Consider the following 12,912-nt stretch of genomic DNA (forward strand, 5'->3'; position numbering starts at 1 on the left):
GAATGCATCTCCAGGGGTTGGGGGAGGGGCGTGAACACGCGGGAAGTCGGGGCTAGAGGTAAAACGGAATAGACCTCACGCTGTGGCGGTTTCGACTTTTAAGGTCCCGCGGCCCGGCGGCAGCTGTTGCGCTAGGGGAGTGCGGGTTACCCAGGTTACTGCTAGGCCTAGACGAATGCCTGCGTTTTCAGTCTCCCCTCCTCTCCCCGCTGCCCCGGGCTCCTAGCTACGGGACGAGGGGCTCGTTGGTAAGTGCCGAGCCTCCAGCCGAGCGCGATCCACGCCCGGAAGCCCGCCGTTTTAACGGCCCGCGGCATCTTTTCTGTGTGGCTGGGGCCCGAGGCCGCAGCTGGGAGTTCGCGTCCCTGGGGTCCCCAGAAAACGCGGCCGGCCTGGACACGTTCTCTGGGGTTGGGGTCTTGGCGCCTACAGCAGGCAGAACCAGGCGTTTTTACGGGGCTCCCTTCCTGTGATTCTTGTGGCCCTTGACGCGAGTGGCGAGTGTCGTCGTGCCACTACAGTTTAGTCAGTCGTTTGATTTGCACTCGTCCCTTAAAATGAATACACATCGTAAAAATCCTTTTCGATATACCGCTTTCCTTTTATTCAAATCTGTAAAGCAGTCATATGCCGGGATTCCATCGCAATCTGAATATAAAGCTCACCCTCAAGAGATCCTACAGTTGAAGCGTTTGCATTTCGTTTATACTTGCTAAATGTTGGGTTACTTATAAGGCCTTGTGGCTGGAACCATGAGCTCAAAACAGGAACATGGTGTAGTGCTGTTTCATTCAAAGGGTCCCTGGGAGTCCCAACCAACTTGATGGCACCTAGCAACACCACAAGGCCCTTGTGCCAAATTGTGATGGTTTCTTTTGCTAAGGCGTATAGGCCATTCAATCATATAGGTCACTCAATTGGTGACAAACCCGGAAACTTGCCAGTCCACTTTTGTATACCCAATTGTGAATGAGTGATAATTTGTGAATGAGTGATAATCCTCCTCGCAGTTTTCATGATCCCAAACTCATGTTGGAGCAACCTCATATTACAGTGTACACATAAAAGTTATTCTACCAGCAGCAGAATATACTCAATTTTTCTTTGATTAATTTGTGCTGATTACAATTGTCTCTTGATTTTCCTCTTGCTTAATTTGCAAATATAATGGTTACGAAGAGACTCATGTAGGGGTAATGAGTACTTCTTGCAACACCAACGTGTACTAGCTGAGAGGATACGTTAACAAATGCTGTTAGAGCATAGTGCTATAGAGGCTGTGGAATTTCTAAAAACCAGCTTAAAGTAATACAAAGCCTTTGATTGCCCCCACCCTGACAGAATGTATAGTTTAGTTGGGGAGGTAAAATAAACGGTATAGTAAGTTTGGGTTTTGGTAGATTTTTGTTGAATATTTATTAAATAGAAGTTGATGGGGGATGCTTTGACTACAGAGATGTAATTTGCCAGTCAGGATTTACAACATTAAATTCAGTTTGTCATTTGAACACTGGGGACAATTCACTGCACTTCTGTAATACTGACACTTTCAAGTTAGTATTTGTTACAGCCATCTTTTTTTTCCTCCTACTGATAAACAGTGTTGAGTGCTGAGCAGAAATCCGAAGCACGCAGTTCAGTTGATGTAGGAACCTTTTCTAATTTCACTGCCTCCTGTCTGGACCCTGACTTGACTCAGCTCTGATGAAGGCTGTTCCTTAGCTTCTTTGTATGCTTTTGTAGGTGGAGTTTTTCTTCAAACCTCTCCCCACTTGCTTTCTTCCTTACCCTTTAAAAAAAAAAAATCATTTTATTGGGGGGTCTTCCTTACCTCTTTAGTCTTATTTTTCTCTTTAGGTTTCTGTTTTAAATCAGGATTTTCCCTTCTTGTGTTTTCTATATAAAACATTGTCAGACTTAAAGCTAGTCTAGTATTGCTTGGCTATGGGGTTTACTTTAGAAAAACCAATTGAGATTGTGCACAAGTCACTTGTATTATTATTTATCACTATACTGAGTTCCCCATTATATACCAGTTTCTGCTTTCCTACAGTATAAAGACCGTTATAAATATTCTGCCGTGTAAATCTTCTGCTATTTCTGATTTTCTTTAACTCTGGAAGGTGAAAGAAGTGAATCATGAAAATGGCGTAATGTACAATTAAAACAGTTTTTCTTCTCTCTTTATATGGACAATGCAATTCTTGAGTACCCAATATTATTTAGACTTGGTTCCAATAATTGAGACCTTTAATCATTAGGTAATTGCTACTACTATAACTTTGTGGGAAACTCATTGAGTATACACAAAAGGCCCATTTTAAAAATTTCATTCTCATTAGTCTTGTCCGTTAGCCAATGCCTTACTGTCTTGATTACTTTAGCTTGATATTGTCTTTATCAAGTCAATACTCCAATTTTGTTTTTCTAGATTGTTTTGCTATTCTAGTTCCTTTGCTTTTCCATGTGTATTTTGAAATCAGCTTATATATATATATATTTATATATAAAAATTGTGGGATTTTAAGTGGAATTTTATTAAATGTATACATCAGTTTTCTGATCTTTAAACACATATATCTTTCCATTTGTTTAGATTGTCTTAGATTTCCTTCATTAGTAATATGTACTTTTCAGTATATATTAGATTTAAGTGTTTGGATTTTTGGTACTATTAAAAATTTTAGTGTTTTACTCATTTCTCATTCCTGGTCTACATTGTTAGCTTATGAAATTACAAAAAAAAAAGAAGAAGAAGGCATGAGATTCTTGGAAAAAGCAGTGGTACTGTACCTTCATCTTGGGGGGAACAATCTTTACTTAGATTTTATGGGCAGTATGTTTCTTATATTCAGCAATTTCCCTTTGCCATAATGTTTTGCTTATTGTGTGTCAGATCCACGATATACTGTCTTCCCTTTTTAAAAATTTTTAAATGTTCTCCTAGAACACATTCTCCAGTCCAAAAAATGTATTAGATAATGCTTATTCTGAAAATGTATTTATTTTACAGCCACATTTGATTTCTAGTGTGCCTGGGTTGAGAATTAGGTTGGAAAGAGTTTTCATTAAATTTTTTGCTCTATTGTTTTACATTCTAGCTGTCATTGTGGCTTTTGAAAAGTCTAAAAGCCATTCTCAATGTTGTATGTGAGTACTACCGTGTAGGTCCAGACCCACAGCTGTCCTGTATACAACAAAACAAAACACTGCCTAGTCTTGTACCATACTCCCAGTTGTCAGGTTTGGACCAATCAATACAGCCATTATGTCAATCCATTTTGTTGTGGACTTCTTTCTTTTCCCTACCCGTCTACTTTACCACACATGCGTGAGACTGCATCTTGCCATCCTTGCTTCTAAGGGCCATTCTGGCTGTATTTTGGCAGTTCATGGTATTTTCAATATTCTTCCATAATTCAAATGCATCAATTGTTTTTTGGTCTTCATTATTTAATGTCCCACTTTCACATGCATATGAGGCCATTGAAAATACCACGGATTGGGTCAGGTCCATGTTAGTCCTCAATGTAACATTCTTGTTTCCATTTAAAGAGGATTTACCCAATGCAGTATATCATTTGATCTCTTTGCTGCTTCCATGAGCATTGACTGTGGATCCAAGCAAGACAAGGTCCTTGACAATGTCCATCTTTTCTCCATTTATCTATTGGTTCAGTTGTGAGGATTTTGGTTTTCTTTGCATTGACTTGTAACCTATACTAAAAACTGCAGTCTCTGATCTTTTATCAGCAAGGGCTTCAAGTCCTCACTTTCAGCATGCAAGGATGGATCATCTGCATATCGTAGGTTGTTAATAGCCTTCCTCCATTCCTGATGCTGCATTCTTCATACAGTACAGATTATTTAGTTATTTGTTTAACATGCTGTATGGTCGGCGGATACAATCCTGATATAAATCTTTCCTGATTTTAAACCTTGCAGTATTCCCTTATTATGTTTGCACAGCTGCCTTTTGATCTATGAACAGGTTCTACATGAAGCATTCTTGAATTCCGTTCTTCTAAAGACTATCCATAGTTTATGATCCACAAAGTCTGTTGCCTTTGCTTAGTCAATAAAACACAAACATCTCTCTGCTTTCTGCCAAGATCTGAAAGAAATGATATCCCTTTTTCTACATCCTCTTGGCAGTTCCCTGTCAATGTACTGCTGTAACCATGGCTCATGATCTGCGACCCCCCCAAAAAAATGTTTTTAATCATTTTATTGGGAGCTCTTACAGCTATCTTAACATTCTATAGTTCAATTACATCAAGCATTATTGTACAATTATTTATTATTCTACAATTATGTCACAATCAGTTTCAAAACATTTTCTTTCTTCCTGAACTCCTTGATGTCTGCTCCCCTTTATCCTTTCCCTTTCCTATCCTATTCCCAAGGAGCCCATATTTATGTATTCCATATCCTACACTACCCAACATACCCTTTACATACAATTTTGTTGTTCCCTCCCTTTGAGTGGGATTATACAGTCACTAGTGCTATCAGCTTTCCCTTCTCCCCTTTTCTACCCCCTGTACCTTCAGTGAATCATTACTCCTATTACTGTTTCTGAAGGGTTCTGTATCTTGGCTTTCATGTGTCGAACCATCTTTATACAGATGAGCATATACAAGTCTAACATTATCCTGTCCAATTAACTGTCCAGTTATTTTTTGGGTTTGGGGTTTCCACTATATCCATGACACTTCACGATGATTTGGTTGTTTGATTTTGAAATTATGATACCTTTTCCTATGATACTTAATGATCACACATGCTGGTGTGCTTCTTCCATGTGGGTTTTATTGCTTCCCTGCTAGATGGCTGCTAGTTTAACCTCAAGCCTGTAAGACCCCAGGCACTACATCTTTTTAATGGTTAGGAACCATCAACTTCACATTTGATTTTGCATCCATTTTGTGTTCAGCAATTGTGTCAGGAAGGTATCATGCAATGCCATGTTATTAGAACCAACTATTCTTGTACCAATGTAAGATTTAAGTAGAGGCCCAAAGTCCATCTGCTTCCTTATTGAATTGATATATTCTTATATAAACAAATGTATCTGTAGTTATATATTTAAATATATACATATCTATCTATATACATACCTATATATTTTTTTCTTTTCTTTCCTCCTGCCCCACTATCATGTTTACCCATTGTTCACTTTTCAGTAATTCCTGTCAGATACAATTCGATTCATCAAACATGACCAGAAAAGCTACTCCCTCCTCACCATCAACTTTAGAACCCTTACTGCCCTGGCCCCATCACTGTTGACTCACTGCTCACCTTTCCCTGTTGCCACCCCTCCCATGCCCCTGTGGCAAAATTTTATTTGAATGTGATATTAATTATATTTTCCTGTTAATTTGAGTATTCTGTTCATCACCTTTCTTTGAAATGGGTACAAATGGGTCTTTTCTGGTCAATTGGCTAGAAAAGTGGTTGTCTTCCAAATTTACTTGCATAGATGAATGTGTCCTTCTAGTGCAGTGATTCTCAACCTTCCTAATGCCACGACCCTTACTACAGTTTCTCATGTTGTGGTGACCTCCCCCCAACTATAAAATTATTTTCATTGCTACTTCATACCTGTAATTTTGCTACTGTTATGAATCGGGTGACCCAGGTGAAAGGGTTGTTTGACCCCCCAAAGGGGTCGTGACCCACAGGTTGAGAGCCATTGTTCTAGTGTTTCATCATCTTGTTGAAACATCAATTCCTGGAGCCTTATTTTTGGCTAATGCTTGTGTATCTTGCACTTCTTCCTTCAGTATAATTGTATCTTGCTCATATTGGTACAGTGTCTCTTTGTATTCTTTCAGTTTTTTTATGCTTCCTGCATCATTCAATATTTTGCCCATAGAATCTTTCAATATTGCAACTTGAGGCTTGAATTTTTTCTTGAGTTCTTTCTGTTTAAAATAGACTATGCATGTTCTTCCTTTTTGCTTTCTAGCTCTAGGTCCTTGCACATTTCATTATAATATTTTATTTTTATATTCTATCCAAAGAAGTCCTCATATATAATCACTGTGTTGTTGGGGAAAAAAAAGGTATTTGCTATGAACAAATTAGTCATTAGCCTTGCAAAATTCTACTATGTGATCTCCTGCTTTCTTTCTTTCACCAAGACCATATTTTCCAACTACTGTTCCTTCCTTTTTGTTCCATCTTTTGCATTCTAAAATGCAAAAGATAATTATTTAATTATCTTTTAATTATTAATCATTTAAAAGATTATTAATGCATCTTGATCATTTTCAGACTGAACACAGTAGAATTCTTCATCACCAGCTTTCATGATTGGTGCATAGATTTGAATAATATTTGTATGGACTGGATTTCCTTCAATGGAAAGGTGCAGCAGTGAAAAATGTTGTATGCATGTTTGTTTGAGGGTCCAATTTTACATCTTTTGGGTATGTATCCAAGAGTAGAATTGCTGGGTCTTATGGACAGGTCCAAGGGAAACACTAATACTATGAAGAGGTGCACACCTTACAATAATCAACCATTTGAGATCAAAGGGGTGACATTTATCCAACGAGCTTTGGAAATGCTGTTTGGTTAGTGTTGGACCCCAAACTGCAAGTTTGACAGTTCAAACTCACTAGCTGCTCTGTAGCAGAAAGATGAGGCTTTCTGCTCCAGCAAAGATACACAGCTTCAGAAACCCTTTACTGGGTTGTTATGAGTTGGAATATTATAGGTAACATTATGACAAATAAAGAAAATTTTGAAGTTGTCAAGGATTTTGTATTGCCTGGATCCACAATCAATGCTCATGAAAGCTGCAGTCAACAGATAAATGACACATTGATTTGGATAAAACTGCTGCCTAAGAACTCTTTAGTGTTGAAAAGCTAGGATATTACTTTGAGGACTAAAGTGTGCCTGGCCAAAGCCAGGGTGTTTTCTAGGGCCTCATGTATATGAAATTTGGACACTAAATAAGGAAGACTGAAGAACTGGTGCATTTGAGTTCTAGTGCTTCTAAAGAGTATTTTAAGTCCCGTGGATTTGACTGCAAAAGAACAAACATCTGTCTTGGAAGAATTATAGCCAGAATGCCCCTTCAAGGCAAGTATGGTGAGACATGGTCTTTGCACATCTTCTCAGGATATACCAATCCCTGGAATTGGACATCATGCTTGTTGAAGTGGAGGGGTAGGGAAAAAGAAGGCCCCTGACAAGTTGGATTGACAAAAGGGTTCAAACTGAATTGTGAAGATGGTGCAGAACTGGGTGGTCTTTTGTTCTGTTGCTCATAGAAAATCTCTTCTCATGATGGCACCTAACAAACAACAACATGAGTTGCAATTGGCTGAAAATGGCATTGGGTTCAGGTTTATGGATTATTTGTAATCTTTTGAGGAACTGCTGCATTGTCTTCCACAGTGGCTGTGCTATTTTGCATACTCATCAGCAGTAGTGAATTACTGTACCAGTTTCCCCATATTCTTGCCTGTTATTTTCTGTTTTCTTTTTTCTATTGATCATTCTAGGGAGAGTGAAGTGGTTGTGATTTGCAACTTTAAGGGGTAATGCCACTGAGTTTAAGCGTTTTGTAGCTATTTGAATGTCCTCTTTGTTTAAAAAAAAATTTTTTTTTTAATGTCCTCTGGTGAAACGTCTTCTCAAGGTTTTGGCCATTTTATGATTGAGTCATTCATCTTTTTGTTGTTAAATTATTGAATATGGTTTCCAAAGATATTCTTTCAGTTAGCTTGTTTTTTTTCACTTTTTGACAAGTCTTTTGATGAGCAAAAGTTGTTAATATTTATGGGATTTCATTAATCTATTTTGTCTTTTTGTATTTATGTTGTCTTTTCTAATACTAGATAATTCATTGTTAAAAGTGAGGCCTTTTTTTTAGCTAAAGTTCTTTAATATTATGATAAAGTATTGGGACTATGTTCTGTAGGGAATAGGAAACCTTGACTGCTTTTCTGAGCAGACTCCATGATAATTCAGAAAGTTAGTAGTTGGAAAGTTCGAGTAGATTTGAGAGATAAAGACTGAAACACCATTTGTTGGAGAGACATTGTAGAGATAGCATCAATTTGAATTTAAGGAGCTGCTATTTACCAGTACCATAGTGATTACTTGAAGCCTACTGATAGTTTACATTTACTAAATTATTTGTGTCAGGTGCTGCTTTGTTTAGAATAAGTTATTTAATCTTTATCACAAATCTGGGCAGAAAATGCAATTCATCAGTAACTTGTCTCAGGCATAGAGTTTGTAAGTGAAGGGTGGTGGCGCTAGAGCTATATGCTATTAATGTATTACCATAAATACTTGCGCATAAGCTGACCCGAATATCAGCAGGCACCTAATTTTACCACAAAAACTGCATTAAAAATGTGCTGGGGAAAAGACCAAAAATTCTGCTTATACACGAGTATGTATGGTATACACTGTTTCTTCCGTCTCCTTTTATATTCATAGTAGCCCTATTGAGGTAAGTATATGGATAAGAAAGCCAGATTAGAGAGAGTATATAACTTTCTCAAGGTTGCTGGTTTGTGTTTCTGTCACTCCAACCCTCCTGTTTGATTGATCACAGTATCAAAACTCTTATACTCATCAAAGAAACAAAGTGATTCTACATTTTCTTTTCTTATAACCTTTATTGTTTCTTGTCTTGACTTCCAGAGCCATTTCTCAGCAGTAGCGGTTACAAGCACACCACTGAACAACCAGTTACAGAACTTCTTATCAAATCATATGCTCCTGAACAAGTGGTAAGTTTTCTTAGGGACATATTAAAACTTATAAATTCTATCTCTTAAACATCTTTATTTATGGACACAACACTTTATGAACCAGTGCTTGTTAATCCTTGGTGTTTTGTTACTGTTTGGTGTACTGGATATAAGTTGGATTGCTAAGTGTAAGTTCAGTAGTTGAAACTACCAGTCAGTTCATAGAAGGGAGATGGGGCTTTCTGAGCCTGAAAAGAGTTACGGTCTCAAGCAACTCAGAGGTAGTCCTTCATCGGCCTATAAGGTTGCTCGGAGTTGGCATTGACTTGATGGCAGCGTGTTTATCATATTAAGAAAATAAGTATGTTTATGTGGCAGAAGTGTTGAGAATATTTAGCCAACAAATAAAAGGTGTTACATCAGCTTTGAATCTCAAGGGTATGTTTTTAATTTTAACAGAGTCTGATTTATAGATGCGAAAGGAACCTCAGTGAACATTGCTTCTTAATTAAATTTTAAATAATCAGAATATGATTACATTTGTACATTAATAACTATTTATATTTCATAGATTTCACTTTATACTTTATGAATAGTTGTTTTGCAGGCCTTATAGTAATCCTGTCATATTGATGGTAGTGTTTATATTTTACAAATGAGAAAACTGAGCGAGAGGCATAAAGAAATTTATGCTATATCACTTAGCTTATAATTTGCCAGTCACCTTTCAAATCAAGATACCATATATACTTGTGTATAAGCCAAGTTTTTCAGTGCATTTTTAATGCACTTTTGTGGTAAAATTAAGTACCTCGGCTGATATTCAGGTTGACTTATACTTGAGTATATATGGTATTTCTCTCTCGAAATCTTTTGCTTTTCTCAGTATACCATGAGACTACTTGTGGCATTTGAATTGGTCTTACAGAATTTTCAGATGATAAACAAAAACCTAAAGCCTCTGGTTATCTCTATTTGTGTGTTATAAGGATCCTGGGTGGTATAGCATTGGGCTGCTAACTTCAGGGTCAGCAGTTTGAATCCACTGGCTGTCTTGCTCTTACAAAGATTTGCTGCCTTGAAATCCCAAGGGAGCAGTTCTGTTCTGTCTGTAGGGTTGCTCTGAGTCTGAATTGACTTACTGGTAGTGGGTATTTATGTGTTGTAGAGAATTATAGAAACTACACCTAAATATACTAAATTATAATTTTTGTTTTTTTTTCTTGTAGATAATTGGTGCATAATATTTCTTTTACTTAAAAGAAATGAGTGTAACTGGGATTGTATCAAGGGCGGAAACCTGGCTTTCTGCTACTTGGCATATTAAAGTGCCTCCAATGTGGCTGGAAGCTTGTATTAACTGGATCCAAGAAGAAAATCATAATGTTACATTGAGTCAGGCACAAATTAATAAGCAAGTGTTTGAACAATGGCTCTTAACTGATCTGAGAGATTTGGAGCATCCTGTTTTACCTGATGACATTTTAGAAATTCCAAAAGGAGAACTGACTGGATTTTATGCTCTGCAGATTAATTCATTGGTTGATGTAAGTCAACCTGCATATTCCCAGATACAAAAGTTGAGAGGAAGGAATACGACAAATGATCATGTTACAGCTGAAACACAAGTACCACAGAGACCTTGGGAAGCAAAACCATCACGAATGCTGATGCTGCAGATGACAGATGGAATTTTACAAATACAGGGAATGGAATTTCAGCCTATTCCAACTCTTCACAGTGGTCTTCCTCCAGGTACAAAAATTTTGATTTATGGAAATATTTCTTACCGTCTTGGTGTTTTCTTATTGAAACCAGAAAATGTAAAAGTGTTAGGAGGTGAAGTAGATGCTCTTTTAGAAGAATATGGCCAAGAAAAAGTACTTGCAAGATTAATTGGAGAACTTGATCCTTTAGTTTCAGTCATCCCAAATAATTCTAACCCAAGTATCGCCAGAACTACAACTACTCTAGATCCTGCACTAGAACCTTCTGATGAGGAACTATTGGCAAGTTTTGATGAAAATACTGAACTTATAGCAAATAATGACCCCTTGGAAGAAGGCTATTTCCACACAGGTAGTTCTTCAGAGAGTAAAACCACAAGGCAGTTGAGTTTTGGACAAGGACTTTCTATTTCTCCAGGACGAAAGGAGGAACCACCACGTCAATTTGTGCCTTTCACTGATGAAGAATTAGATGACTTTTCATTGGAAGAGGTCTTGCTTTTAGAAGAAAGTGTCCAGAAGGAGCAAGTGAAGACTAAAGAATTGCAGCCATTGGCTCTGAACAGGAAAACAGATAAAAGTGTACAGAGAATATCACTTAAGTCTAATACTCTTAATAATTTTTCTTTGAGTTGCAAAAATGGAAATGATAGTTGGAATGAAAAAAAAAAATCTGAACAAATAACTAATAAATACAAATCTTTAGGTTGTCCATCTGCTAGGGATCAAAATAGTAGTGTTTTTTCAGTTGATCATAATGGTTCCCTGTCCCATGATTTTATAAATAAGGATATTATAAAGCCAAAGACAGATAATACAGTAAATCAAACTGTTAGTAATATAGATGAACACTCCTTAAATGAAAAAATATTAGGTAGCAATCTAATCAATTATGTACCAAAAGAGAGTTTACAATTATCTAATGAAAATGATCATTTACAGACTTGTTCTTTAAGGTCACCAGAGAATAGCAGCAATCTTTCTAGCACTGTGGATTTGTATTCTCTACCTTTTACGTATTTGTCTGTCCTAATGGCCAGTAAACCAAAGGAAGTGACAACAGTCAGAGTCAAAGCATTCATTGTAACCTTAACTGGAAATCTCTCAAGCTCTGGTGGCATTTGGAATATAACTGCAAAGATTTCTGATGGCACTGCATATCTAGATGTAGACTTTGTAGATGAAATACTTACTAGTCTGATAGGGTTTTCAGTACCAGAAATGAAACAGCTAAAGAAGGATCCTCTTCAGTACCAGAAATTTCATCAAGGTTTGCAGAAATGTCAGAGAGAGCTTATAGATTTGTGCTGTTTGATGACTATTTCATTTAATCCCTCCTTGTCTAAAGCAATGGTATTGTCACTACATGATGTTAATGTGGAACATATTGTGGCTTTAAAGAAGCGATTGAATAAATAGTTTGCTAAAATAGTATTAGAAAATAAAGCAACAAGAAATACGTGAATTTTCCATATTTTGAAATTGCCTTTGTAAAAAGAAAGTTTCATAATTTATTTCATTTAAACTTAAAAATGTTTAATCATGTTTGTTGTATGTATAACTTTTTAAAATAAAATTTTTTATACTAACTGTTGAAGGAATTGTTGAAATTTCTTCTTTTTTTTATTTTTAATTTTAACAATTTATTAGGGGCTCATACAATTCTTATCACAGTTCATACATATACATACATCAATTGTATAAAGAACATCTGTACAGTCCCTGCCCTAATAATTTTTTTCTCCTCTTTTCTTTTTTTACATTTTATTAGGGACCCATACAACTCTTATCACCATCCATACATATACATACATCAATTGTATAAAGCACATCCATACATTCCCTGCCCCAATAATTCTCAAAGCATTTGCTCTCCACTTAAGCCCCTTGCATCAGGTCCTCTTTTTTTTTTCCCCTCACTCCCCTTTCCCCCCTCCCTCATGTGCCCTTGGTAATTTATACCTCGTTATTTTGTCATATCTTGCCCTATCCGGAGTCTCCCTTCCCCCCTTCTCTGCTGTCCCTCTCCCAGGGAAGAGGTCACATGTGGATCCTTGTAATCAGTTCCCCCCTTCCAACCCACTCACCCTCCACTCTCCCAGCATCGCCCCTCACACCCTTGGCCCTGAAGGTATCATCCACCCTGGATTCCCTGTACCTCCAGCCCTCATATGTACCAGTGTACAGCCTCTGTCCTATCCAGTCCTGCAAGGTAGAATTCGGATCATGGTAGTTGGGGGGAGGAAGCATCCAGGATCTGGGGGAAAGCTGTGTTCTTCATCGGTACTACCTTGCACCCTAATTAACCCATCTCCTCTCCTAAACCCCTCTATGAGGGGATCTCCATTGGCCGACACTTGGGCCTTGGGTCTCCACTCTGCACTTCCCCCTTCATTTAATATGGTATATATATATATATATATATACATATACACATATATATACACACACTTATATCG

The 12,912-nt window shown here is 37.3% G+C and overlaps 1 protein-coding gene across 1 annotated transcript; it reads left to right on the top strand.

Annotated features, from left to right (window-relative positions):
• The first annotated feature begins 31 nt into the window (after positions 1-31).
• Positions 32-11,942, top strand: RMI1 (RecQ mediated genome instability 1). The gene is made up of 3 exons (XM_075549842.1): positions 32-248; positions 8,677-8,765; positions 9,956-11,942. Exon 3 carries the CDS (start codon positions 9,992-9,994, stop codon positions 11,870-11,872), a length of 1,881 nt encoding a protein of 626 aa, XP_075405957.1. The 5' UTR covers positions 32-248; positions 8,677-8,765; positions 9,956-9,991; the 3' UTR covers positions 11,873-11,942.
• The last annotated feature ends 970 nt before the right edge of the window (positions 11,943-12,912 follow it).

Source organism: Tenrec ecaudatus, chromosome 5 (genome assembly GCF_050624435.1).
Source record: "Tenrec ecaudatus isolate mTenEca1 chromosome 5, mTenEca1.hap1, whole genome shotgun sequence".
Taxonomy (NCBI): Eukaryota; Metazoa; Chordata; class Mammalia; order Afrosoricida; family Tenrecidae; genus Tenrec; species Tenrec ecaudatus.

Bases quoted from the DNA above. Each gene is read 5' to 3' on its own strand.
- RMI1 (XM_075549842.1), top strand. From the start codon at position 9,992: ATGAGTGTAACTGGGATTGTATCAAGGGCGGAAACCTGGCTTTCTGCT.